Source organism: Bos indicus, chromosome 11, assembly GCF_029378745.1.
Source record: "Bos indicus isolate NIAB-ARS_2022 breed Sahiwal x Tharparkar chromosome 11, NIAB-ARS_B.indTharparkar_mat_pri_1.0, whole genome shotgun sequence".
NCBI classification, from domain to species: Eukaryota; Metazoa; Chordata; class Mammalia; order Artiodactyla; family Bovidae; genus Bos; species Bos indicus.
The window spans coordinates 100,136,260-100,164,049 of NC_091770.1; the positions used below are offsets into that span (position 1 = coordinate 100,136,260).

Here is a 27,790-nt window from a genome sequence, read left to right on the forward strand (position 1 = left end):
CCTGAGAAACGTGTAGGCAGGACAAGAAGCAACAGAACCTTACATGGAACAACTGACTGGTTCAGAATTGGGAAAGGAGTACGTCAAGGCTGTATATTGTCACTCTGCTTATTTAATCTCTATACAGAGTATATCATGCGAAATGCTGGACTGAATGCCTCTCAAGCTGGAATCAAGATTGCTGGGAGAAATATCTACAACCTCAGATATGCAGATGATACCACTCTAATGGCAGAAAGCAAAGAGGAACTAAAGAACCTCTTGATGAGGGTGAAAGAGGAGAGTGAAAAAGCTGGCTTAAAACTCAACATTCAATAAACTCAGATTATGGCTTCTGGTCACATCACTTCATGGCAAGCAGATGAGGAAAAGTGGAAACAGTGACAGATTTTATATTCTTGGGCTCCAAAATCACTGTGGACGGTGACTGCCACCATGAAATTAAAAGACATTTGCTCCTTGGAAGAAAAGCTATGACAAACCTAGATAGTATATTAAAAAACAGAGACATAGCTTTGCCAACAAAGGTCTATACAGTCAAAGCTGTGGTTTTTCCTGTAGTTGTGTATGGATGTGGGAGTTAGACCATGAGGAAGGCAGAGCACCGAAGAACTGATGCTTTCGAAGTGTGGTCCCTTGGACAGCAAGCAAGATCAAACCAGTCTACAAGCCTAAAGAAAATCAGTCCTGAATATTCATGTATTCATTGGAAGGCCTGATGCTGAAGCTCCAGTACTTTGGCAACTTGATGCAAAGAGCCAACTCATTTGCAAAGACCCTGATCCTGGGAAAGATTGAGGGCAGGAGGAGAAGGGGATGATGGAAGATGAGATGGTTGGATGGCATCATCAACTCAATGGGCATGAGTTTGAGGCAACTCTGGTAGATGGCGAAGGACAGGGAAGCCTGGTGTGCTGCAGTCCTTGGGGTTGCAAAGAGTCAGATGTGACTGAGCGACTGAACAACAAAGTGAAAGAAACAATGAACAGAATTTTAAAATACAAACGGAAAACAAACACTAGCAAAAATAATGGTGTGGATTTGGGGAAGAACCAAATCCAAGTTTTAGAAAAATACTTAGCCTAGTGTTTTGTATTTAGGATCTATGTGATAACTGAACATTTGGGCAGATAATTCCCAATATGAAACTCATGACTTGACACAACGTGAAGTGCCTTTGTGGAACCTCAGCTTTGGGAGTATCCACTGATCCCATTGTTCTCTTGGACTTAAAATTTGTGGACTGAGCTGAGATTGGAGTCACAACTCTGAGACAGTTTCAAGTAATGGGCAGGTGTCTCTTGTTGTTCTTCGGGGGGAGGAGCCAAGTGTATTCTTGGAGCAGCTTTGGCTACTTCCCCCTCATCACCCCCCTCCCTGTTTTGAGTGCCTGCTGGATGCCAGGCCTTGTACTTGAAGGAAGGATAGGAGGATGACTAAAACATTGTTCTTCCTTCCCTGGAATTCACGTTCCAGCAGGCCATCGAGTCTGCCCCCGGGACCCTTCCAAATGCACTGGACTGAATCGAATCTATTGTGTGTTTCCCTCTGCAAAATTGTTGCTGTCATATGAATTTCTGATGAGTCTTCTTCAGCTTTTGGAGCAAGATCAAGTCCCACAGTGGTCAATATTACTGAATATATGGAGACATTGGTTAGCTGACAAGGAACTAGATATCGCAGTTTTCCAAGCAAATGAATAGGTTTACTAATCAACTTCTCCAGATTACTAATTCTTCTCCTGCACATCTTTTCAGGATGACGTGAGGCATAAGGTTCATCTGAACACCTTTGGATTCTTCAAGAATGGGTACATGAAGGTGAATGTCAGCAGCCTTTCAGTGAATGAACCTAAAGGAGCCACAGACAAGGACTTCACTGTAAGTGCCTTTCCAGGAGCAAGGGTAAACCCTTTTCTGTTGCTCAGTTAAGAGCGTCCCCCATTTTTAAACATGGAATATTAGAATATGTAGAAAGTTAAACTTGTGAGCAGACAGCAGTAGTTTTGTTTTTTAACACTGAAGTTACAATTCTTGAATAATTTCAGTTACAGCTGATCCTTCTTACAAAATACACGCTAAGAAAACCGAGAGGAAGGCCAGGCCAAAATAATCACCTTTTCTTCTCTTGGGCTAAGAAAGGTATGGACGTCGGGGCATCAGTGGTAATTCACTTCTACCGTTTTCACCTCCTCTTAGATTGGATTCAGCCTAGACCGAACAAAGAACGATGGCTTTTCTTCGTATCTGGTGAGCATCGAGTGCGTGACCTGACGCCCCCTGCACTTGCGCCCAAGCCCTGGGTGGGAGTGCCCTGCCCCTGTCAGCGCTGCTTCCTGAGGTGGCAGCTTCGACTTCCAGGCGTCTGAGCAGCCGCAGTTGTGTCTTTTGAGTGGAGGCTGGGCCACTTACTTGCTTTGTTCATGTAAACCTTTTGTTCTTGTTGTAGTGTGACTGAATAACATGATGTGTAACTGGGTCTTCTTTCTCAGGATGAAGATGTGAATTACTGTATTTTAAAGAAGCAGTCTGCCTCTGTCACGCTTTTAATCCTAGACATCTCCAGAAGTGAGTAAGTAATGCTAAGATCCTTCAGTTCAACCCTAAAGTAAAGTTGGGGGACTTCGGTAGTTAAGCTAAGACGCGTATCATCTGCCACACGCCAAATACTTTGCCGAGTGCTGGAGATCAGGTGGAGGTGCAGTCCTGGAGGAGCTTCTAGATGAGACAGCAGCGATACCAGTGGTGGCAGCAACCTGGAGGAGCAGTAGGGCAGAGGGACGGTGGTTTGTGGGCAGGAAGGGAAGGCTTCAGAGAAGTGTTGGCGCAGCCAGCTTTCTCGTGAGGAGACTTTGCAGAGGAATAAGAAAGGGAAGTGCATTCCCAGCAAAGAGAACGTGTTGCACCGAGGCAGAGTAGCGTGCGCTAGCATGGCACGTGTTCAGTGAAGTGAGTGTGTTGTTCGCGCCAGCTAAGGGGAAGAGGGAGGTTTCTGCCTATCCCATGCTGGACGTGCTCCCCTTGACATGTGCGATAGTGCCACCTGAGGGCACGTGTCCACTCCGGCATCGAAACTTGCGGGCCCCTCCTCAGGCGGGATGGGTCTCACACAATTGGGGTCTGGTCAGCAGGGAGAGGGAGGACATGCACCTTTCATGGGCTGCGAGTCGTTTTTCTGCCCTTCGCTTGCTCCCCGAGGCCTGTTTTAACGTCTTACTGGGTTTTTTTAACCTCTTGTTCCTTTTCCCGTGTGCACAAAGTGCAGGAAAGATGGGGAAAGAATAGTCATTTCTCCTGATTCCCCACGTTAGAATACTCAGTCATTTATATTTCCTTCTAAACTTGTTTCCTAAGTCTAGAACATCTGATTTTAAAAATCCATAGTCATTTTATAATTTTATAAGCGTCCCTGTTCATTCAGCTTGATCATCATCAGTTTGTTGAACACATTACACATACTTAGGGAGGAAATATATACCTCAGAATCAAATGGTTGCTACAGACTCAAACTTTGGAGTGGGGCTGCCCCAGCTGCTGACTAGCTTGCTACTCTTGGGCAAGTTCTTTAACCTTTTAGCTTCCATTTCAGCATCTGTAAAAGGCAGATAATAGAATCTGTATCCAGTCCATCACGGACTGCATGAGATGATGGGCTTAGAGCTGGAAACAACACCTAACTGACAACACCTACCTGCCGTAAGCTTTACTTTGATCTCTTTCTCTTTTTCTTCTGTCTTACTTGAATATAGAGTGAAAATAAGATCTCCACCAGAAGCTGGTGCCCAGTTACCAAAGATCATCTTTACCAAGGATGAGAAGGTTGTTGGTCAGAGCCAGGAGCCTGGTGTTAACCCTGTCTCATCAGGCAGCCAGGCTCCGAAAGAACAAGGTAACTGTAAGGTAGACACTAGCCTTTCCTTCACTACCTTGCTTCCTAGATCCATTTTTGTTCCTACTTAAAAACAAACATGATTTTATTTAGCGTTATTTTACTTTTGAGGTGATATAAAAATGCATAACAAAGAAAAATACAGGAAAGATGGAGAAAGAATAGTCATTTTTCCTTATTCTCCATGTTAGAATAATCAGTAATTTCTATTTCCTTCTAAACTTGTTTTCTAAGTCTAGAACATTTGATTTTAAAAATTAATAGTCATCTTATAATTTTATAAGATCCCTGTTCACTCAGCTTAAAAATTTTTTTATACTTATCAGATGCCCCATTAAATGGATACTATAGTTTGCTTGGCATTTTCCCTTAAAGAGACATAGTTCCATTTTGATGCTATTATAAAGCATTGGTGCATCAGACGTCTTTATTTGTAGATTTTTTTTTTTTTCATATGTAGAACGTTTTTTTTTAGGCTGAGTTCCAGGAACTGGAATTTCTGGTTCAAAAGATATGAATACTTTTGGGAACATTGATACATATTTTCATTCCTTTCCACATGAGTTGTGTGAATTTATACTCCTTTTAGGAAATATATAATCATAGCACCCACATCACCAAGTCCTAGCCAGCAGTGGGTTTTTGGTTGTGTTTGTTTTTTAAATCCTAAAGTGAAAGGCAAAGGGGTGTCCTTGGTTTTGAAGTCACTCTTATCACTGAGATCGCACTTTTTCTCCCTATGTTGATTTACCAGTTTAGATTTATCACCTCTTTTATTGACCATCAGGTTTATCTAGTAATTTATATGAGGTCTTTAAAGATAACTTTATTAGTTACAGTATTATTTATGTATTATTTTCTCAGTTTGTCAACGTTCTAACACACACTAAAAGACGTGCAGAGTGTTCCACGTGTGTGATGGTGCGGCTCCATGTATGTGCACCGTCTTCTCCTCGTCTAGGTTCCTTGAGCTCACGTGACCATTCCCTAGGCAGAACATTTTCGTCCTTCTTTTTATTCTGAAACTCTCTCCCTTCCTATATAGTTTGAGAGTTTCTTCCTCAGAAAGAACGACTTAAGTAAAAATAAGACACAGAGGCCCTCTCTTTTCATTGAAAGAAATCATTAGCACTCTTTACACTCCTTGCTGTGAGAAAAAAGTATGCTTTATGCTAGTAATATTTGCTGTTTTTTCTACATATGTAAATAAATCTCATACGTATATATTTTAAACAGTGATCTGGTTTCAAGTGTCATTACTTAGAAAAAAAGAAAGTCATTCCACGTGGTGTCTTTGGCAGTTACATGCACTAGGTTATTTAGAGACGATTTCCTTCGTTGATGCTGAGTGTTGCCATTTATTAAATTGTGTTCGTAATAGAACATGTCCAATTTGCGGCTTCTACAGCTCAAGAGTGTTTGGGGTTTTGAGGAATTGCAAGTTTGTAAGATGGCATGTGGCCTCACCATTTTGTTTATTTGTTTGAATTATTTGATGTTAGATGAGCTAGAGTCTCATAAAGTGATACCGTACTATACTTATGAGCTGAATCATGCAATAATATCTTTTAAATGATTCTTCTTTTAGAAAGTGGAAAGTCTAAAAGAAGTACCGTGGATTCAAAGGTAAGAACTAACCCCAACCTGTGCGCTCTCAGCTTTTCCAGGTGTGTGTGCTCACATGCATGTAGGACTGTCCTTGTGCATATGTATACACACACACACACACATCTGCATGCTCAGTCTGCAGGCGGTTGCCTTCTGTTTGGGGAGAGAACTTGGATGCTCTGAAATAATTTCAGAGTAAGACTGAGTGCTGAGTTACACAGCCCTTATGTGATAGAAGCTCAGATGGTGAGGGGAGAGGGAAGTGGGGTATCTGAGAGTCGCCTGGAGGGAGATGTCACTGGGGCTTGAAGTGTGGTGGATTGTTTGGGGAAGAAGATGAGAAGAAAGGGGCTGAAGACCATCATGAGCAAAGACTGGAAGTGGACATGAGCACTGACGAGTGCTGGGCACTGGCCTGCCGAAAGTAAAACATAACATATATTTGGGACCAGAGAGAGGTATCTTAGATTATAGAGGGCCAAAAAATTGAAGATATCGATGCACAGAAAACAGGAAGTCATCGTGTGTCCTTGGTCAGCATGGAACGTGATACCGAACATGTTAAGGGAAAGTCGTTGTTCAGAAGGAGCGTGCAGGGTGGCGGTGGTGAGGGGGCCGGGGACCTGAGAGGGACCAGGAGGAGTGCCGTCGTAACCGTGCAGGTTTCGGGTGTTGAGCATCTGAGCCAGAGCCGAGCTTCGGAATGTGGAGGAAGTGAGCAGCAGGCTGGGAGGCCAGGGCGGCGGGGAGCGGGGAGAAGAGGGGGTTGCTTTCCTGCCCCCAGCGAGGTGGGGAACAGAAATAACAGAAGGACACGTGGGAAAGTTTTAGTTTGGGTTATCTTAATATTTGAGTGATGGAGCATCCAGATGGCAGGGTTTCACTGTAACAGCTTTATTGAAGTAAGATTGCTAGACTACAAACTGTGCGTATTTGAAGTGGCAGTTGAGTAAGTTCTGACTTGACGTGCGCCTGTGAAACCAGCACCACGGCGTGTCCGTCCCCTCCTGTCCTGAGGTGCCGCTGACCTGTCCCTAGGTGCTCTCGTGGAGGGTGAGTCTCGGAGGTTCCTGTGTCGTCGCACGTCTCAGTAGTCCTCTCTGTTACTTGGCTGTAGTCCGCTGCGCCCGCGGCAGCGTGTCGGTCGTTTGACGTTGGGCGTGGAGGCGTGGCCTGGGTTGGCGTCCGTTGTCTTACTAAAGCTGTAAGACTGGAGAGGTGCTCAGCGGGGAGCAGGGGGCTGTTGGGGCGACAGGAGAGGTAGCTGAGAAAAGGAAACGGGTAAAGGTTTACCTTTTTTTGTAAAACAGGATTTCATTCATATTGAAAAGATGGTGAATTTCTTTTCCATTGAGCTTTTGAAGACCAGCGAATCTAGGATTTTAGAAAAACATGTTTTGGAGCTTTTAAATTTTTATTTTTACTAGCATGTTTTTTTGGATGGTCTCATCTAAAATAGGTTGTTAATGTCTTTTTTAGGCAACAGGAGAGAAATCCTTTTCTGTTCATAATAATGATGGGGCGGTTTCATTCCAGGTACGTAATCTCTTTGAGTCAAGCTTTGTAGAATTTATCTCTGCCATGTAAAAGGGTGAATTTTTAAAGAAACTTTCAATTTAGGAATAACAACTTACATATGCTGTGTGCCAGTCATTTGAATATAGGAACTCTCTCCGTAACAAACCTCCAAGGTGGATATTGTTACCCGCTGCTTATCAAACCATGTTTCTCTGAGAGAGAATAACTGTGTATCCAGTGTGAGCATCAAGGCCCAGGTTCCAACCCGGTTCTCCCTGGCTGTCCCCACAACTCTGCCTGTCTAATCCCACACTGCCTCCCATTCAGAGTGTGTCAGAAACCCAGAATTCTCCACCTGAAAGGATGATTGTCATCTTTTGGATGATGTTGTCATTTCAGAGACGAGTTCACTGAGACTTAGAGGCCTGAGTGAGCTGCTCAGCCGTCACCGTCGTTAACTGCACACGAGTGTTCATGCAGCATCACAGCCTGTGTGTGGGGTGTGGGGTAGGACATTGAATTGGATCTCAGAGCCCACATGCTAGGTGGTGACCTTGGACAACTCACTTAACCTCTGAACCTCACTCTTTAATCATCTGAAAATGGAAAATGATGACACCCATCTCACAGGGTGGTTAGGTGTATCATTTTTTAAAAATAAAAGTGCTTTGTAAAGCACTGTACAAATAGTCTCTTACCATTAACTTGTAAGAATAACTACCTCTTTTTCTAAGCAGTTTTCATTGAGGCATCATTCACTTCGAGTGAAATGCATAGCTCCTGAGTGTGTGGTTCTGTCATTTCTGACAATGGCCTGCACCCTGCCCTTACCCGTGCTCAAGACTCTCTGTATTTGTACCACTTCTGAAAGGCCCCCGCCCCTGCATCTGCAGGTCTGAGTTCTCACCGTAGATTCTTTTGCTGCTGTAACAGTGTTGATGTTATTTAACTTTAGTAGCCATCGGTATTAACAGCTGACTTGAGAGTTTATGGGGTGCTCATCTGCTCTGAACCCTCAGCAGCTTCCCCTCTGTCTCATAGTAGAAGCCCAAGTCCTCCTGCTGGTCTCCGAGCACGCTGGTCTGGCCGCTGTCGACTCTGAGCTCAGTCCTGTCTCCTCCCCGCGCTCTGTGTGTTGCTGTGCTGCAGCCACAGCGGCCGCCGTGCTGCTCCTGGGGAAGGTGAAGCCTGGCTTCTCCTGGGGAAGGTGAAGCCTGGCTTCTGCTCCTGCAGCCCCCACTGGGGAAGAGCTCGTCCACAGAGTCTTCATGCTTACTTTCTTCCTCCTTCAAGTCTTGGCTCAAATGTCACCTTTTCAGCAAAGCTTCCTCCGGTTGCACTGTTTCAAATGCAGCCCACCCCCCACCCCCCGGCTCTACCTTTTCTCTTAATACTTCTTTCCAGCGTACAGCATACTGTATTTGTTATATTTATTGTTTCTCTGTCTTTAGAAGGTAACTATACGGGCAGGGATTTCTGTCTGCTTTCTTGCTGCTCTGTGTGAAATTCCTTATCTTGGGCCTGGCCCTAGTAGTCTTCCTATCAGTAATTACTGAGATGAATGAATGTATGAACGAATGTCAGACATCCTGCTAAGTACTCACACCTTACCTTGTCTCAGTTCATCCTCCCAGCAAGCTATGAAAGTCGGTACTTGTATTAGTCCCCTTTTACAGATGTCTCTTTTTTTCCCTTCTTTAAAATTTTGAGGTACGGTACCTATAGAAGAGTGTATCGTACTTACCTTGAGTACATGTGATTATCAGTAATCACCTTCATAGCCATCACCTGGTACAGGAACTAGACCATGCTTACCATGCCTGTGTCCCTCATGTTCTTTAGAGTGACTCCTGTCATGAAAGATGTTACCATAACCATTTCCTTGTTTTCTTCATTGTTCACCACTTGTATATGTAGCCCTAAACAGTATATTAATATTTTAGACTTGCAGTAAAATGTTCCCTAGAATTGATCAAGCAGTCACATTCTGTGATTATATATATGTGTGTATATATATAAATAACATTTTTTGATTTACATTAAGCTTCACTTGAATACATGAAATATATTGAAAAACAAAGAAAAATCTCTAAACATAGTAGATGTAGCCTCTGTTACTGTTGTCTAAAATCATACAGGTACATTTTGATGAGGAAATACTGGTCCTTTAGTTTTTCAAGTACCAGAAGAACCTCCTTTCTTTCTTAGAAGTATTTTTTACCTAAAGGGCAAAACAGTAATGTGTGGGCTTGAAAGCTAGGTAACCGCATCTTAAGTTAGCTCTGCAGACTTTGGCAAAAACCCATCACTGATGGATAGATACGTGATAAGGGAAGTGTAGTAAAGTATAGAGTCTAGGTAGTGGGTACATAGCTGTTGACCGTATAAGCCAGTCTACTTTTCTGTTCGCTTGAAAATCATTAAAATATTAGGAGGGTATCATAGAATAAGAAAAAGTGTATTGGAACTCTGCTCTAGGAGAGTTTGATTAACTTAAGTAAACGGTCTGTTTTCTTCTATTCGTAGTATTCATGATTTCTTTCTGAGATTTAAAAATTTAGCTGAGGATTTGGATATCCTTAAACTTTTTTTTTCTTCATTTTCAGTTTTTCTTTAACATCAGCACTGATGACCAAGAAGGCCTCTACAGTCTTTATTTTCATAAATGTCTTGGAAGTGACGCTTGGTCTAATGACAAGTTTTCGTTCAGCCTTGATGTGAGTACCATATGAAAACTGCTCCACACAGATGTTGTCAGCTGTGTAAAATGCAAGATGGTTTTTTTCTTTCTAAGAGCAGTTTTAAGAACATTTAAGCAGAGTTAGAGAAAAACATGGCCAGAATAACATTTCTGCCAGTGGCCAGCATACTTCAGCAGAGGATTCTTCAAAAGGAAATATAAGGGATTTATATTAGGATGTGTTTACACTTCAGCCTGTGCATTAAGAATGTGGTTGTTTGGACTTCCTATGTGGTCCAGTGGTTAAGACTCTGCACTAATAAGGCGGGGATGCAGGGAACTGAGACCCCCACACGCCTCAGGGTGCAGCCGAAAAATAAAGTGTCACAGCGTCTATAAGTCATCTATGCTCTGTTTCCTAAAAGAATATGGTTGTTACCTTCCGGTACTCACTTTCTTGAGCTTCTGTGAAATAGCAGAGATTCCAAATTACTGAATATGGGATGATCTGTTTCTGAAAAGTGAAAATAGTCTCATGTTGGTTTCAGATCGAGATCACAGAGAAGAATCCTGACAGCTACCTCTCAGCAGGAGAAATTCCTCTCCCCAAATTATACATTTCCATGGCCGCCTTCTTCTTTCTCTCTGGGACCATCTGGATTCACATCCTTCGAAAACGACGGTAAATTATCACCTTCTTGAGCCCTTCAGCCCCCAGGGTTTGGGGATGTGTTTGTTTAGTTTCACCTGTTGCTGTCTTCCCAACCAGGAGACCTTGTCACTAGCAGTCCCGTCCTCTTCAAAGGGCATCTTCCCTGAAACAAGGGGGACTCTGCAGAAGCCTTACAGTGTGGGAGGCCTTTGCATGCCATGATGTTTGTTTACTTCCTATTGCTTGGTTTAAAAAGCAAATCCAAATACTTTAGTAACATACAATCGAAGTAAAATATATAAGCCAAGTGTTTCCATAGCAAGGTCTGGAGAAGGAAATGGCAACCCACTGCAGTACTCTTGCCTGGAAAATCCCATGGACGGAGGAGCATGGTAGGCTAGAGTCCACGGGGTCACAAAGAGTTGGACATGACTGAGCGACTGAGCGACTTCACTTTCCATAGCAAGGACACCCCAGCTCAGGACTCAGAGTGAATGCATTGGTCACATTCAGGGGCTATTTGTTCTTAAGACAAGAGGCGTGACCGTGGCCCAGGGCCTGGTGGGAGCCTGGAGCTGCTGCCGAGCTCTGAAGGCCCAGCCAGGGTAGACATTGCCCTCCAGAAGCTCGAGAAAACCTCTTCAAGGCCTACCTGCCTGACTCTTGGCCTTTCTCCTGAAACCCCCGAGTCTTTAACTTCCTCTTCTTGGTATTTGAGGGGAGCAGCAGCGTATGAGTGGAACTAGTGATTAATTCTGTGTCCCTCCCCCAAAGTGGAAACAAAATGCTAGTTTTCAGTTAAAGAATAGTGTTTGTTATAAAGTCCATAAACTGTGTAAAGGAAGGTATGGAAATACAGTATCATAATAGAGATTTAAATTCACACAATAAATGAGTACCCCAAATACCAGATGCCTCCTCTGGAGCAGTGGGCCAGAAATGGAGACCTCTAAGCCCTGGTAGCCTGCCTGTCTTCTAGTGGACATGGCTCAGCTTGAATACTGGGCTCTGCTGGGTGCGGTTTGCTGTTTCCTGTTTGTTGTAAGTCTTTTACACCCACTGGATGCAAAGAACGTCTTGTTTGCTTGTGAAGGACTCTACATAATCATGTTTGGACTAGAGATCGGGAAACCATTAATAAGAAAAAAAGAATCCTGCAAATTCAGGCCGTAAAAGATGGTGGAGGGTGGTTTTTTTTGTTGTTGTTGTTAAGGTTTTGCTCTTACCTTTAGTAGACAAGTAAGAACTAGGAGTTGGAAACCTGGTTTTCAAATGTAAATGCTGACTGTTGCTGCTACTGATTGAAGTGTACCTGGCTTCACTCTGTAATTCTCTTTTTCCTCAGCTGCATAACTGAAACAGTCATAATCTGCCATAATCTGCCTTCCTCTCAAAGTCTTAGATCTTCAGATTTCTTATGTGATTTCCCCTGAAATGACTTGTACAAGAGGGCTTTGCAAATCAGAGTGCTATGCAAAGATGAGGCACATGCAAAATAGCTTAGCCAGATGTTCATTGGTATTTTAAATTCCCTTTATTTAGCGAGGCAACAGTCACTGTCACTGGTTCACTTTTATATAAAACCGTGATGACAGTTTAAAACCTGTGGTTAAACGAGGCTGACCTGCTTTGGGCAGTGTATTTTAAACTTCTTGTTGAAGTGTAGTGTGGATCCAGAAACATGTCATTCTGGCCCTCTGCCCACCCCCACCCCCCGTGTTTTTCCAGGAGTCTTGAGCCACGGGGGGTTGGTGATTTGAGTCACATCACGGATGTGCCTCCAGGGCTCTTTGAGAGACTTGCAGCCCCTAGAGTTGGAGGGAGCTGAGAGACTTGGGCCTTGGCTTGTTGAGGCCTCGAGAGGGGAGGTGAGAGCCACAGTTGGCGTCCCGGGCACAGCTGGCCTGGGCCCACGTTGGTCTGCTGTGCCGTCGTGGCCTCTCTCACGTCTGCGAGTTCTGTCGTGGCCCCGGAGCAGGGGGAGCCGGGGAGGGAACACGCACAGCTGGCCCGCTTGGAGCCGCTCTCCGCCCAGCACGGTGCTGGGTGTGGTGGTGCCATTTTCAGCAGAGGTTTCTGAGGCCTCGTGAGAGGAGGGTGGTCAGGGTAGAGCCCGTGTGTGAGCCTGGTCGCTGCCCCCCCGGAGCTCGAACTCTTGCCTGCCTTCACCTCCCGTCGCCACTGTCCCCCAGGCTGCAGGTCGAGAGGGCCAGGCCGTGAGGGTGAGCCCAGCCCTTGCCGGCTCTGCAGCCTGGGCGAGTCTCCTGGCTCTTGAGGACCGACAGACTCCTCTGGCCTTGACTTCCCTTTCGACCTTCAAGTAGGTAGGCCCTGGAGCAGGAAAGAACCAGGGAGGAAGCCAGCCCGGAAACTGGTGTGCGTCACTCATGACCCGCCCTCCTTATCGTTCTGTGCAAGGCCCTCTCCTGTTTGACTTCCTGTCCCCTCTCTCGTTCCTTCCCACCCACGGCCAGCCGCCCAAATGTGTTTCGTTTGTGTTTTGGGGTATTTGTGTATCTTGATAAACAAATCACGTTTACTGGTATTGAATGTGTTTTTAATTTATATGAACTGTCCTGTCTGTAGGTATTGTTTTCGTACCTTGTTTCACTTGGTAACATCCTCTTTAAGATGCAGGCACATCGCTGCATGTGCGCCCAGTTCATGGCTGTTCAGCTCCTCCGTGTCATCCAGTGGGCGCCCCGTTTTGCTTGCCCGCCCCCTTCGTGGTGGACCCTTAGCTTGTTCTCATCTCCCTGCTCCCCTACCCTGTCACCCGCCCGCCTGCCTGTCCCCAGACGGCTTGGGCAGCCTCTGAGGTTCATTCCGGAAGGAGGCGCGCTGCGCGTGGGGCGTGCGCTTCTTCAGTTTCACCGAGCGCTGCCAGGTTGCTTCCCCCAGGGCCTGGGCGGGTGGTGCTGCTCCTGCACGCGCCAGCACTGACACCTGAGCCGGTGCCTGGTTTTCTCTGGCGTGTCTTCAGCCTCCCGGGCTTCCCCGTGTGACGGCCCGTGTTTGCATTATCCTTCTGCCGGGTTTGCTGTCTGTCCCTGGTTGCTGTGCTTGAGTTCGTGCACATTGGAGTCTCAGTCCCTCGTATGTCTTAAGACATTGGCGATTTCTTTTCCCAGTTGAATTGTTGAGGGAAAATCTTTCACGTTGATGGAGTCGAGGCCATGTAGTTGTAGCCTTCTGGGTCATGCCTCGTGGATCCTGAGAGGCCCATTCCTACTCCAGATCACAAAATGTCTATTTTCTGTTTAGCAGCCAAATCCCCTGGGGTATAGGTAAGTGTGAAGCTGAGGTCAGCTTTCCTCATTTATTATATAGGTTTGAGCTGAGGTTGGTTTTTTTTTTCCTCCAGTGCCAGTTATTAAGCAGCCTCTTCTTTTCCCATTGACTTGGTGTCACCTTAAATATTAAGCTTCCATACATGCACAAATCTATCCATAAGCTTTCTAGTCTGTTCTGTTGGTTTACTTCTCTGATGCTCACTGTCCCCCATATTTTAACTGGTGTATCTTTGCAGATTGTCTTGATATCAGAGAGTGGGAATTCCCCCTGTCGCTCTTCCTCAAGTCTTTGCTTTCTTTCATAGGGTTTAAAACTTTTTCTCTGTCATGGTTTTGTGTGTCTCACAGGTTAACTCCTAGGGCGAGGCGGGAAGGGGTAGAGGAATTGAATGTCTGGCAGCCTGAGGGTGGACTAGTGCCCGTAGAGGATGTGGGGGGGAGTGGGTGCTGTGTCTCACTGGCCTGGTGTGTTTGGCAGGTTCCAGCCTTGAGGGGACAGAGAGGGGCACGGTCTTTGACCATCCCTGCTACCTAGCACCAAGCCCACCTCTCCTCTGGGCTAGCAATTTTCCCTAGAGCTGTGCCCAGTCACCTCTGCCTTCTTGGGGATTTTGTGCCATTTTCATAGATCCATCTGCCTCTTTCTTGCCTCTGTGGGCTTTCCAGGGTGGTTTCCGGAGAGGAAACTGGCAACCTGTTTAGATTTCTATCTTATCAGGCCTGGGAACCCATTGTGCATAACTTGGCTCCATTCACAGAGTTGGATTACATGGTAGAGATGACTTGGAACCCCATTCCACGCCTTCTCTGCTGGCAGCAACCACTTTTTAAAAAAGCTTTGTGTTTGTGGTTTGCTTAGATCATATTTACGACTTCCTTATAAATATATGATGGGTGGGGCTTCAGCTATCCTTTGGGAGTGTAAAATTGTCCTTAAATTCTTTTCTTTCTGTTTTATAGGAATGATGTATTTAAAATTCACTGGCTGATGGCTGCCCTTCCTTTCACCAAGTCTCTTTCCTTGGTGTTCCACGCAGTACGTATTCATGTTTTGGAGTCATTTATGAAATACCTATACTATCAGGGAAAATAAGTTGGAAGACAGGCTACATCCAACAACAGATAAAAGAATGCCTTTGCCATGAAGCCTGCTTTGGTCCAGGAAGGGCTGGTCATGGGATAAATCATCATAGCCTCCCTAGTGCTAGACTTAAGACATCTTTAGATATTATCTACAGACTCAGAGTTTTCTCTTGTAGGTGTTTATTTTTTCACCCTTCTAGTCATTTCTTGAGATTAGAGGGCCACCTCATGAATTGTTTCCACAGCTTCCTTTATTTTTTGAAATATTCCCCCATGTTCCCATTTGATTTGAAATTCACTGTTAGCATACTTGTTTGAGAGGAAACTGACACTCTAAAGATTGAGGCATAAGAATTGAGTCAAGCTCTGAATGTTTAGTGCCGATGCAGACTGAAATGAGCCAGCCCGTGGGAGACAATCACAGCTTCCCCACTTTGTAGGCCTGCGAGATATCTGTGGGCCCCATCTGTGAGGGTGACAGTCTCCAGACTCTCAGGAGCCTACTGCCCTTAAAAATGTTGTCCTAGAAAAAGTAATAACGTATCCAGTTGTAGTTTCAAGAAATGACGATTATTTGGCTAGTTTCCCATTTGGATTAAGGTAAAAAGATTCCTTCTGGAATCATGCAGATGACGAGTCATGGGATTCTTGGGTCACTTTCATATCCAGACAGCCACGTGAGGAGGAATGAAAGGTGCACGAAGGAACTGATGTCAGCTTTGGGCGTCCTGCCTGCAAGCATTTGGGGCACTACTGAAGCTGGCCACTTTAGTGGAAATTCATTGGTAGCTTCAGGTAGCTCTACATTTACAGGTTTGGTTCTTTTTTTCCCCCCAAAGAAAATAGAGTTGAAGCTGGGTGGTTCCACATAGGTTTTTTAACTGAGTTATTTCTTATGTAAGCAGCAAGGCTATGAGAGAGAAAGCTGTTGCCTGGGATTGAAAATACCTGTGACATTTGGAGGATTTTTTTGTTTTTTGGTTTTTTACATCTTTACTTTTATATATTAATTCATTAATTAGCCATTTAGTACCGCTTGCGGAATCTCAGTTTCCCTGCCCAAGGATTGAACCCGGGACCCAGCAGTGAAAACCTGGACTCCTAACTACCAGGGACTCCCTTGGAGATTTCTTATAAGAAGAGAATAGGCAGCCATTTGCCAGAGTGAATCATCTGCCTCAAGAGAGGGACCTTGGGACTTGCTTGCCGGAACAGAGGTTAAGACTCCATGCTTCAACTGCAGGGGCTGCACGTTCGATCCCTGGTCAGGGACTAAGATCCCACATGGTATGCAGTGGGGCCAAAAAAAAAGAGAGGGACCTGGACTAGGGGTTAGTGACGTGGAGCCCTCCTCTAGTTTCTCAAGCTCCCTGCCGTTCGCAGTGCACTCACACGCTTCACTGTGCGTCCGCAAGTGCAGGGTTAGGGAGTGGGGGCGGGTATCCCCATCACAAGGGCCTCTGGTGGCGTTTCCTGTGGGTAAGGCATTGGTAGACGACCTTTCTGAGACGCACTTGTTTTCTTGCAGATCGACTACCACTACATCTCCTCCCAGGGCTTCCCGATTGAAGGGTGGGCTGTGGTGTACTACATCACTCACCTGTGAGTACTGAGAGCGCCTCGGGAAGTACCCGTCCTGTGACGTAATGGCTGGGCAAGGCTGGGGAGCCGAGCTTGCAGGAGACCTGCCCCAGGGCGAGGGAGATGGCCCCGCCCTCCAGGGCCGTCGTGCGGCATGTGGATGGCTGTCCTGACTGGAGAACTTGGGGCTGTCAGCATGTTCCCAAAGGGGCCTTCCAGCACAGCAATGGGCCGTGTAGCTAACTATTTCTGTGCCGGAAAAGAAACGCTGTTCACTGACGTGCGTTCCCTATGTCTGGCCATCTGTCTTTTGGAGGAAGTGCATGAAACCATAGAATGAGCTGTAGACTGTGACTCAGAGTGAAAGGCTAAAGAGACCCGTTGATGTCTGTTCATTCTTCCCTTTTGCAGCTTGAAGGGGGCACTGCTGTTCATCACCATTGCGCTCATCGGCACTGGCTGGGCTTTCATTAAGCACATCCTTTCTGATAAAGACAAGAAGGTCTTCATGGTTGTCATCCCGCTGCAGGTAAAGGATCCCTAACCCTGCTCGTCCTCCTTCTCTCGAGCCTTTGTTGGGCTTAGCTCCAGGCCTGTCTGGGGAGAGGGAGTTGGGTCTCCTGGAAAACCCCCTCCTCTGCCTTTGGGGTTGAAGCCTGGGCCTGTCTTTCTGGATTCTGATGGACCCAGATCTCAGGTTCTTGCACTGGGAGATGCTCCACCATCCGTCGTCTTTAAACAGCACATGAACAGGGAGCTGCTGAGAAGTTAGGGAAATGTACTGCTGCCTTTTCTGCATCTGATGGTCCTCTTAGCAGAGAAGCTTGGGTACACCATGACTTGGTTAACGATTTCTTTTTTTTCTGGCTGTGCTGCTCGGCTTGCAGGATCTTAGTTCCCCAACCAGGGATTGAACCTGGACCATGGCAGTGAAAGCACTAAGTCCTAACCACTGGACCGCCAGGAAATTCCCAGCAAATTATTGTAAAATGTGAATGATACCAGTGAGTTTCCACAAGGTAGAATACGAGACATTGGGGCAAATGTTTATTAAGAGCTGCATGTGTCTGGGGCCTTGGACTGAGGCCAGCTTTATAAAACTGTGAGCCCTTCAGGAGAGGAACTTTGTCTTACGCGTAGCAGTCTTATTGGAGGTAGAAGCTGGACGTGAAGGATGCATGATAAACAGATCCCGGCAGGGACACACAGCTCCTCAGCTCTGCTTGGCCAGAGAGCATCTGATTGATAAAGTCGTTCTCGCCCGTGATTGTTTGGGGCCCACTGCAAGTGTGGCGGGTGAGGATTGGAGTGGTGCCACTCCCCAGGCACCCAGGGCAGCCCACTCACCTGGTGATTGATGGTTTGGCAGTGTTTGTGGCAAAACCGTCTTCACTTTCAATCATCACAGACATGTGTTAGTGCCACGTAAATGCTACAGACCGGTCTCTGTAGGTTTCCAACGAGAGAGTATTCACTTCAATTCAGATGATCTGGAAGAGCTGTCTGGTGGAGATGGGCCTGGCCTAGATTTTAAGGAAGGGCACGTGACGGAGGCAAACGTGACAACGTGGGGCGAGCAGGAGAGGCTGAGGTGCTGGACGGGCCTTGGCTGTTGAGCCACCACGGCCACTTCTCTGCCGGGTAGTGTTCTCCAGCCTGCCAAGGCCTCAAGAGCTGGGAGACGGTGGCTGGGGTCCTGCCCCGTCTCCCCCTCCGCCCAGGAGCGGCTGCCCTCCCCTTCAGCCCCACTCTTCTTCACGCAGCCCGGAGTGACGTAATGGAGGCTCTTCCCAGCTTTCCCTCTTCTGTTCCCCAGAAGGAACAAAACACAAGGTTACAAGGCAGGTCACTCTGAGGAAGCAAGGCCATTTAGACAGTCAAATACAAGGAAGTTACGAGTATTTCAATGCAGGGGCTGGTCTGGGAAGTCCTTGAACATCAGCCTTGACAAGTTGAAACTGTTTCCTTCTGGTCATGGGAGCCAGTGCACGTTCCTGAGTAGGGAGTGGGCGAAGCAGACACGCGTTTCAGGAGCACTCTTGGCGCTTGGTCCCACACCAGTGCTTCGGGAACCCCTCGTGCCTTGTGTCCAGCGTGCGACCTGAAGGCGAAATGGAATTCAGCTGTTTATTTCCCAGTTTGCCTTCTTAGACGGAGCCACAGATGCAGACTTGTACAACGGACCAGGCTTCTGGAGGAGCCCAGAGGCTGGGTGTCATTGGGAGACTGAAATTTCAGGCTAATTTTTGCATTTGTATTAAGTGTGGCTTCAGTGATGATTTAACTGATATGTCCTAGACGGAAAGAGAAACTACCCTTCTAAGTCATAGCACGACGGGTTTCCCATTTTTGTGGCACTATGGAGAATTCCCTGGAGAGCAGTGAAGCAGAGTGTTTGGGACCACGGACTTTGCATGGAGCAGAGGTGGGGTTCCTCTGCTTTCTTACCTAGTGATAATCTTCCGAAGAATAGTTCATCGGATGTGTTTCCCTTGTGCTCAGAGGTGTCACAGGTTTTAAACTGTTGCCTTCTGTCTGACCAGCCGAGGGACTTTTCATAGCATGCTAATCGCTTAATGACAGGATGGAGCAGCACAGCCCAGCCTGTAGGCCCGGGTGTCCACCGCCCCGGGGCTCTGTCTCAAAGATCTGTCCACGCTTCCTGTGTCCCACAGGTCCTGGCCAATGTGGCCTACATCATCATAGAGTCCACCGAGGAGGGGACGACAGAGTACGGCCTGTGGAAGGACTCCCTGTTTCTGGTTGACTTGCTGTGCTGCGGGGCCATCCTCTTCCCGGTGGTGTGGTGAGTGCCCCTGGGCGGGGAGGCCACTCCTGCGCCACGGGCATGTCCATCCAGCCTGGCAGCTGGACCCGCCGAACCCAAACTGGTCAGAGTCACCCGGGGCCCACGACATCTTCCTGGGTCCCAGGCTGACCTGAGTTAGTCTCCAGGCTGGACCGGGGAGTTTGTGTCTCTGTTAGGTTCCTCAGGGGACTGCAGTAGTGCTCACCTGGCACCGACTTTTAGCACTTCAGATGCTGGAGAAGGGTTTGGAGACGAGAACTCAGTAGCAACATAAAACAGCCGTGTGAATTTGAAGGAAAGGGAGTTGAAGTTGAAGGAAGCCTACAGATGGCCTCTTCTTGCCAAGTTAGATGGAAACTGAGGAAGTGCATCACATGAAACCAGGGGCAGTTCTCAGCTCATAGACGTGGTGTCGTCAGATGGACTCGCTGCACTCCTGGGGTTGGCAGACTAGATGCATGTGCTGGGCTTTGACTATGTAAAGACGTGTTAGTGCCAAGTCAGCGACTGAAGAGGAAGAATATCCTCAGAGCGCATCCAAGTGAAGGAAATTCTTGCTTCAATAGGAAGAAAGAAAGTAGCGAAAGAAAGGCTCACAGAAATCAGACGCTCGCCCTCATTATGATCTAGTTCTGTGGCCACTTGAAAGCAATCGGTTCTTTTAGAATAAAGTTTTAAAAAATAGACTTAGCTGTCTTCTCTCAGAAGTGAGATGTTCCCATACTGCAGTGCCCCGCACAGTGAATTAGTATTTTTATGCTCCTGGAGTTGATGGGGTCGTTCATTATTCCGATTATTTAGAACCTGGTGTCAGTGGAGTGTAATCCTCGTTTCAGTCAGTTAGATCCACTTTTTAAAAATTTATTGGGGCCCACTGGATGTTAGTTGCGGCATGTGGGATCTAGTTTCCTGACCAAGGATCAAGACTGGGCCCCTGCATTTGGAGCACAGAGTCTTAACTGCTGGTCCACCGGGAAAGTCCCAAGCATGTTAGATTCACTCTTAACCTAACTCATACATCACACATGTTCACATATCAGTTCAGCAGACAGCTGCCTGCTTAGGAGAGAGCATAAATGAGTCTTCTTAGTCTCCACAACCGCCCCGTATCCTGTTTAGGAATAGCGACCCACACATTTGAAACAGGACGACTAGCATCGTCTCCAGTTGGAAAGAGCGTCTTCCTACTAGGGAACAGAGCCTCAGCCCCCACTCTGACGTCTGTCACCCTCAGCACACTAACATAGAAGGGACCTGTGGGGAGGTTCCCTGGTGGTCCAGTGGTTAGGACTCTGAGCTTCCACTGCTGGGGGCTCCGGTTGGAATCCCTGGTCCGGGAACTAGGATCCTGCAAGCCACAGAGTGCGGCCAAAAAAGAAGGGACCTGGGAAATTGAGGAAGGCCGAGATGCACTGTGGAGCTACAAGGGGTCACTTCCTGCTGGTCATTGATTGCAACACTAAGGAGCAGATGCCAAATGGCAAGATTCTTCACGGTAGATGTTCTGAAAATTGCTGTAAAATGAGAAAAACTCAAGTACTGGAGAGGTAATTTAAGAAACTCAGGATTTCTTTTGGACACTCAGATTCAGCCAGCATCGGTTTGCGTCATCTTTGTGCTCCTTAATTTCACGTGTTGTGCCATTCGGTTCTCCGAGGTGGGCAGACTACAGGGTTTTGGGGAGGAATGACTTACTCACAGTCCAGTCGAGAGTGGTTGGCTGGGCTAGGTCTGCAGCCCAGGTCCATGAGACCCCGGCCCTCCCGCTGCAGCGGGTCTGCTCGCGCTGTGCCCTTCCTCTCAGACAGTCCCTCCTTCCGTGCCTTTCAGCTCTGCCTGGAATGCTGGTCCACACCTTCCTTAAGAACGTTCCTGTTCCCCTGTCTGAACTGTACTAATGGTAATTAGTTGCCAGCACTTCCTAGCTGGAAAAGACTCCTTGGAGGCCAGCATTTTTTCAGCAAAGTTAGAAGTTTGCATGAATCCTTGTGCTCACAGCCCCCAGATCTAGGCTTTAGAGGTCGGCCTGTGACCTTATAGGGTCCGTTCTCTCCAGGTGGCAGGTGAGCTCCCTGAACCTGCATTGTCTTAGTCCGTTTGGGGTGCGGGTATAGCTGTGGGACAGATTAGATATTAGGCTGGTGAAAAGTAATTGCAGTTTTGGACCGTGAATTTTATTTTATTTTATTTTATTTATTTATTTAAAAAAAATTTTTTTTTGGACCGTGAATTTTAAATCACTGTGTGTGCTTAGTTGTTCGGTCATGTCTGACTGTTTTCGACCCAATGGACTTAGCCTGCCAGACACCTCTGTCCATGGGGATTCTCCAGGCAAGAATACTGGAGCTGGTTGCCATGCCCTCCTCCAGGGAATCTTCCCAAACCAGGGATTGAATCCAGGTCTCCTGCATTGCAGATGGATTCTTTACTGTTTGAGTCGCCAGGGAAGCCCTTAAATCACTATAACTATGCCCAAGCACAGCTTTATTAATCAAAATAGGAACCGTTACCATCAACACATTTTTGCCAACGAGAAATAAGTTTGTTTATTCTTGTAGCATAAAAACCCATGCTTTGGGATTCAGCGAGCTCTTGGAAAGCATTTTCTGCCTCCTGCTGGTTCTGGAAGCATTTTCCCTGCAAGAAGTTGTCAAGATGCTTGAAGGAATGGTAGTCATTTCCCTAGTTTAAAATAAGTATAAAATAAACAGCAAGTAATAAAGCGAGGAATGTGCATTAAAGTGATGTGTAACATAACCACATTTATTTAAGAATGTATTCCAAAATCAAACAGCAAAGTTCAACAGTGCAAAACCATAGTTACTTTTGCACCGACCTAACAGAAGATGCAATGGAGAAGGCAGTGGCACCCCACTCCAGTACTATTGCCTGGAAAATCCCATGCATGGAGGAGCCTGGTAGGCTGCAGTCCATGAGGTTGCTAAGAGTCCGACACGACTGAGCGACTTCACTTTCACGCATTGGAGAAGGAAATGGAAACCCACTCCAATGTTCTTGCCTGGAGAATCCCAGGGATGGAGGAGCCTGGTAGGCTGCCGTCTATGGGGTCGCACAGTCGGATACGACTGAAGCGACTTAGCAGCAACAGAAGATGCAGACTGCTCACGACTGTGTTTTGATCTCTCCCCTCACACCAGGCCCTTGCCAGACTTCTTGCAGCCAGCAGAGGGCGTCTTTAACTCTCAGGCTTGAGAGCCACACATGCCTGAGGCTTGGTTGTCAACCATCACCATGTCTAGGGAGTGCTCTATAAAGTCATCCATTCCAGCCTTTCAGTTTCTGTGGAGAAATTCAAGGCCTCAAGTTACTAGCTCTGAAAATGGAGAGGAATGCAAATTCATTAGCTAACCTTTTGTTCTGCAAATGTTTATTTTTAGGTCAATCAGGCATTTACAAGAAGCATCAGCCACAGATGGAAAAGGCAAGTTCCTTTGTGTTCTTTTTGTTCTTTTGGCCAGCCTTCCCTAAAGCCTCGTGCCTGGGCACTGCGGAGGGGGAGAGGGAAGGCGGGGGCCCACGATGCTGACTTCCTGTGGGGAGGGGTGGGTGGGCAGGGGCTTTGTAAGAGCAGCCCGGTTGTTGGGTCGCAAGGCAGGTGGGGAGCGTTGCTGAGCCCAGCTGTATAAGGCTTGGGGGTGACTGCTTACCAGATGATTCACCGCATTTGCATTCGTGAGTGTGATCCTCACCTTCTCAAAACTGAGTCAGGAGGAGCAAACGTTGTCTTGGAAGGACCAGATAACACCTCCCCGTGCGAACAGAAGGTTTTATGGATCTGGGATGGCTATGTGTAAAGCGTCCCTTCCTGCTGACTTAACACACTTTCAAAATAGATGTGTCGGTATTAATTTAAAAAGAGACTGATGCCAGAAAGAACCTCTAAAGCGCTCTGATTTTTAAGTTGTCGTGCAGTTAGAACCCTCCTGCATCTTGGTTTTCCGACCCGGCCTCCTAAGTCAGAAAAGAAACCACAGAGAAAGTGTTGTGTGTGTCTCTGGGCTTATTTGAATCATGTCCAGGACTGCAGGGTGCCGTGGGCCAAGTGGGGATTTCAGGCCACAGGGGTCAAAGAGCCAGACTCGCAAAGGTCCCACCTGCCTCTGGATCCATGAAGTCACACACCCAGTGCTGTACTAATGTTCTTTAAGGCAGATTATTCACTTGTCGTTAGATAAAATATGTTGTTGATCTGTTTTCTGATTGTAAAAGTAATGTGGATTCATTTTGGAAAATTTGGTTAATAGTAGGTAGGAATCCTCCTTCACACTTGCTGTACAACGAGTATCATATCATTTTCTCTAATTTGAATTAACCTGACTTCAAGCCTTCCCACCAGTGTCAGGCACAATCTGGGGTTCTTACTGAGAGCACAGTACACAGTCCGGGGCCCAGAGTAGTTCCTGTTGAGATTCCTGCTATCCGGGTCTTGCTGTGGGTAGCTTGGTGTGTGAGGGTCATGCCAGGCTGGGAGCCCCAGTCAGTGCTCAGATTCCAGGCTCCCAAGGTCCCTCGGCTCCCCGGGGGGCCACAGGCCCACCCCTCGCAGAATGTGCCAGCTCATTTTCTTTCTTGTCCCAGGAAATAGCTCTCTTGTGTTTTTTACTGTCTTCTTGGCCCTGGGTTCCCTTCTCCCTCTGGAATGCCCTCGGTGATAGATTCTTTTCAGTGAGCTGAAGCTGGACTGTGCTCTGCAGAAATCTTTTGCTTTTAGCCTGGCTACATAGCCTTCCTCTGAGCCGTGGATATCAGAGAACTCTCCTGCCTTCTCTCAATGGATAAAGGAAAGCTACAGAAAACAAACCACAAATGAGAGTCTTCATAAAGCATCTTGGCACAAACAAGAGAATCCAAAGTAGAAAAAAAAACCCACCTTCTGGGAATACGTATTGTTTGGGCGTTTTCTTGACTTTATTTTTTTCCTTCTTCTATGCATGTTGTATGTAAAGTTAGTTTTATTATTATTTTTAACGTGTACATACTGCTGTATTTATTTACTTATTTATTCTTTGGTCGGGTTTGATCTTTGTTGCTGCTCGCGGTCTTTCTTCAGTCGCGGGGCGTGGGCTTCTCACTGCGGCAGCTTCTCTTGTTCTGGAGTGTGGGCTCGAGGCACGTGGGCCTCCGCAGTTGCAGCAAGTCGGCTCAGTACTTGTGGCTTGTGGGCCTCGTTGCCCCGGGGCACATGGAGCTTCCACGGACCAGGCATGGGCTGTGTCCCTTGTGTTGGCCGGTGGATTCTTACCCACCACACCACCAGGGGAGTCCTGTTTTATTATTTTTGTAACTTAATAGATCTTTCTCTGACTTTAATGTGTTGAGATGTGACATTTTAACTTTTTTGTTTTAATCTTTTTACACTTGTGGTTCTGGGTTCATTTTTCTGACTATTCAACTGAAAATGTCTAAAAACCCCAAGGGTAATGTCCTCCAGTTCAGTTTTATCTGTCTTCCTCTTCCCCTTGGGGAGTTCCTGGCTCTTCCTCAGCGCTGCCTGCTCCCGTTCTCTCCGCCGTCCTGACCCTCTGACGCCTCTCTGCCTTTTCCACCTTCCTTTTAGAGGACTTGAAGGGTGACTGTGGCAGTTAATTATCTCTGTGACCATTTATTTCATGAGAAGTTGACCGTTGGCTGAGCATCCAGTGAAGTGTTCTCCGTGGGGTAGATGGTGCAGCCAGGAGGGGTCACCCCTGTCCGCCCACATCCGTAGTGAAGAGAAGCATCGTGGAGCAGGCATGCTTTTGTCATCGTTGAGGGCACACGAGGCAGTTTCCTATTCCTTCCACCAGGTGACAGCAAGGGGCCTCTTGAGTGGAGGGCCAGTCTGAGAGCCGGAAGTCGTGAGGGCACACCAGGGCTCGCGTCCACCATTCTCAGGGGGACGGGCCATTAAGAAAGCACCCATTTCCTATCAGCAGATATCTCAAACCCTTTGAAAGGGGGACAGAGTAGATGAGAATAGGGGTGTCTTCTTGGTCCGAGTTCTTTCATTGAACTGACTTAGGCTGGGGGATGCTTTTGAGCTCATCTTCAGATGCATATTTCACTATGTACTTTGAAAACTATGACCCTTGCAGAGTCAGGGCAGCTGTGTCCCTGCGATTGATGTCTCCCCTGCAGAGAACTCAGGGACAGCTGGCTGTGCTGGCAGGCCCTCCTCAGGCGTGACTGCTGAGTGGCCGTGCCCCGCTCTGCCGCCCAGGACAGCGGTGAGGCGGCACGGGCAGGCTCGAATGAGCACACCGCCCGTGGGCCCCTGGGTCTGGAATTCGGTGTTGCCCCTCTGCTCCTCCGTTCGCCCTTCCTGAGATCTTGCCCATCCTTGAGACAGCTGACAGAGTGAAGCCCGTAGACGATAACATCTCCTACTGGATTTGGAAGCTTTTCGCTGGATGGAGCCTGACACTTTGATTCTTATTCTTAGGCTCATTATTCCACTGACTAATTACATGACCTTGACAGTGACTTGGCTTAAGAATGATAGCTTCTTAAGAATGTGCCGTCCAGGCTGACTGATGGCAAGCGGGGGAAGCGCTGCTTGTCGTCGTTCTCCCTGCACTTGGGGTTCACGGTGCTTTCAGAGAGGTGGGTTTGGAGTTGTTGACTTCTTCGTCTCTGGATTCCTTCTGACTGAAGCTGAGAGAGTATGAAGGAAAGCATGAAGGGCGAAGCTGCCCACTGTCCTGAAGTCATGCGTTTGTCTCCTCTGTCACACACGGTGGCTCTTCTCACGTCCTTTGTCATTTAGAGTCACTGCTGCGATGCATTCTGAGAGGCGGCTTCACGGAGTCTTCACAGGCACGTCCGACTCTGCTGCCGCTGCGTTTCAAGCCTGCCAGGAATCGCCGTCTCTGCCCTTGAGCCTGCCTTCCTATTCCCTTCTCTTTCTCCAGTGTCATTACCTCAGAGGGTGCCTTGGGGATACACACCCTGTGTCTAATTAACAGTCTCTGCTTCTGAGCGTCTCCCTCCCCCCCACCCCCTTGAGTTTCTGAGGAAAATTTCAGAGGATGCGTTCTGGGGAATCTTAGCCTTCATATAAGCTTCAAAAGCCCTGAAACAAATGGTGGTTGGCTGGTTGCTGGGGGAGTGGAGAAGTGGCTTCATTCCAGCCACCGCCATGTTCCGAAAGTAGCTGTGACCTTGAGAGGTCACAGCGGTTCGTCAGGGCAACCGTCCTCCAGAGGGTCCTCGGGGTCAGAACTTTCTTCGTAGTGCGACGTCATCAGCCTTCTTTGCTGTTGATCTTTGCACTGACGGCGCAGAAGCACTGGTGGGTAAACCAGCTGGAGCCTCAGGAGGCTGCACGGCCGGGGCACCAAACTGCTGTGGCCGCTGCCTTCTCATTTCACCTCCTCGCAGGGGTGGAGAAGGCGCATGTCACTGAAGAGAGCCCTTGATGAGTTAGGAGAAACTTTTAACGTCGGTACATCGCAGCCCTTGGACTATGTCTTTCACCGCTCCGTGTGGAATGGGACACGCCCAGGAAGCACTTCTGCTTCCATCTGGAGCGTGGTGGTCATCTTGAGGAAAAGCACGTGTGCAGTTGTGTGAGCTGTGAGCTCCGCTAGCTGCTTTCTCTCAGGACGTATTTTGGGCTGTGCTGGACCTTTGTTACTTTTGCACGGGCTTTCTCTGGTTGGGGTGTGAGATCTTCCCGTGGCAGCGGCTTCTCTTGTGGAGCACGGGCTCTAGGGAGCACGGGCTTCAGTAGTCGTGGCACACAGGCCCCGCAGCATGTAGCATCTTCCCAGACCCAGGAATCAACCCATGTCGCCTGCGTTGGTAGGCAGATTCCTAACCATGGAAGGCCCAGGGAAGGAATGATGACGGTCAGACTAGTTACTCAGGCCTGGGCTTTTGACAGACATTTTCTTGAAAATGAATGAAGTGTGTATGTCACTTCAGGAAAACAAAAAGTATATGTTGTCAGTGATCTCATTTTCGCTTAAAAACACAGGTTTTAATTTAGGAAAACGTAGAATCTACCCCTGTAAACTTGACGGCTTCCCAATTTTTAACAGACATCTGATATGAACAGAGGTGATATTGATAAATGTAAATATTTTATGATGAAGAGTTTCAGTATTTTAGAGATCTCCTTTAACTCAGTGAGAATATTTTCCACCTGATGAATGCATGTTACACATGCATGAATAAAAGATCTGTTCAAAGTTTGAGATGGACCAGCGGATTTTACTGTGACATTGTGAAAGTTCATTGCTACAGTTTCAGATTTCCCATCTTAGTTATCTTTAAGAAGCTACCACTTGTCAAGCTTTAATGCAAAATCAAAGACGACTGTTTGCAGTTCTCTGAGAAGGCCTGCCTCTGATCAGGCCCTATTTTTTTTTTTGTTTTATAAACTTCAATCAGAACACTCCCTCACACCAGATTGAAGGCAGAAGCAAATATGAGAATCCAGTTCTGTTCTATTAGGCCAGACGTTAAAGGGATTTACAAAAATGGGAAACAGTTTTACTCTTCTCCTGAAATTTGAGTTTTCTATTTTATGAGGAAAACATTGTTTATATTAACACATAATGGATTTATTTTTGTTAACCTATAAATGAATTATTAAATATTTAAAAAACTTGTGTCAGTTTCTAATACGGTAGGTCCTGGTAGACTTGACCCACAGTAACAGAAGCTCTTGAAAG

General features: G+C 47.0%; 1 protein-coding gene across 1 annotated transcript in view; it reads left to right on the forward strand.

Annotated features, from left to right (window-relative positions):
* The window catches only part of GPR107 (G protein-coupled receptor 107), a 58,921-nt gene that overhangs the window by 9,771 nt on the left and 21,360 nt on the right, over positions 1–27,790 (forward strand). Inside the window, exons 2-14 of the mRNA XM_019971021.2 lie at positions 1,758–1,880; positions 2,199–2,249; positions 2,492–2,571; positions 3,749–3,888; positions 5,477–5,514; positions 6,976–7,032; positions 9,621–9,731; positions 10,243–10,376; positions 14,600–14,675; positions 16,251–16,324; positions 16,715–16,832; positions 18,979–19,109; positions 22,511–22,554. Of these exons, the coding sequence (XP_019826580.2) occupies positions 1,758–1,880; positions 2,199–2,249; positions 2,492–2,571; positions 3,749–3,888; positions 5,477–5,514; positions 6,976–7,032; positions 9,621–9,731; positions 10,243–10,376; positions 14,600–14,675; positions 16,251–16,324; positions 16,715–16,832; positions 18,979–19,109; positions 22,511–22,554 (1,177 nt within the window). The remainder of the gene's footprint in view (positions 1–1,757; positions 1,881–2,198; positions 2,250–2,491; positions 2,572–3,748; positions 3,889–5,476; positions 5,515–6,975; positions 7,033–9,620; positions 9,732–10,242; positions 10,377–14,599; positions 14,676–16,250; positions 16,325–16,714; positions 16,833–18,978; positions 19,110–22,510; positions 22,555–27,790) is intronic.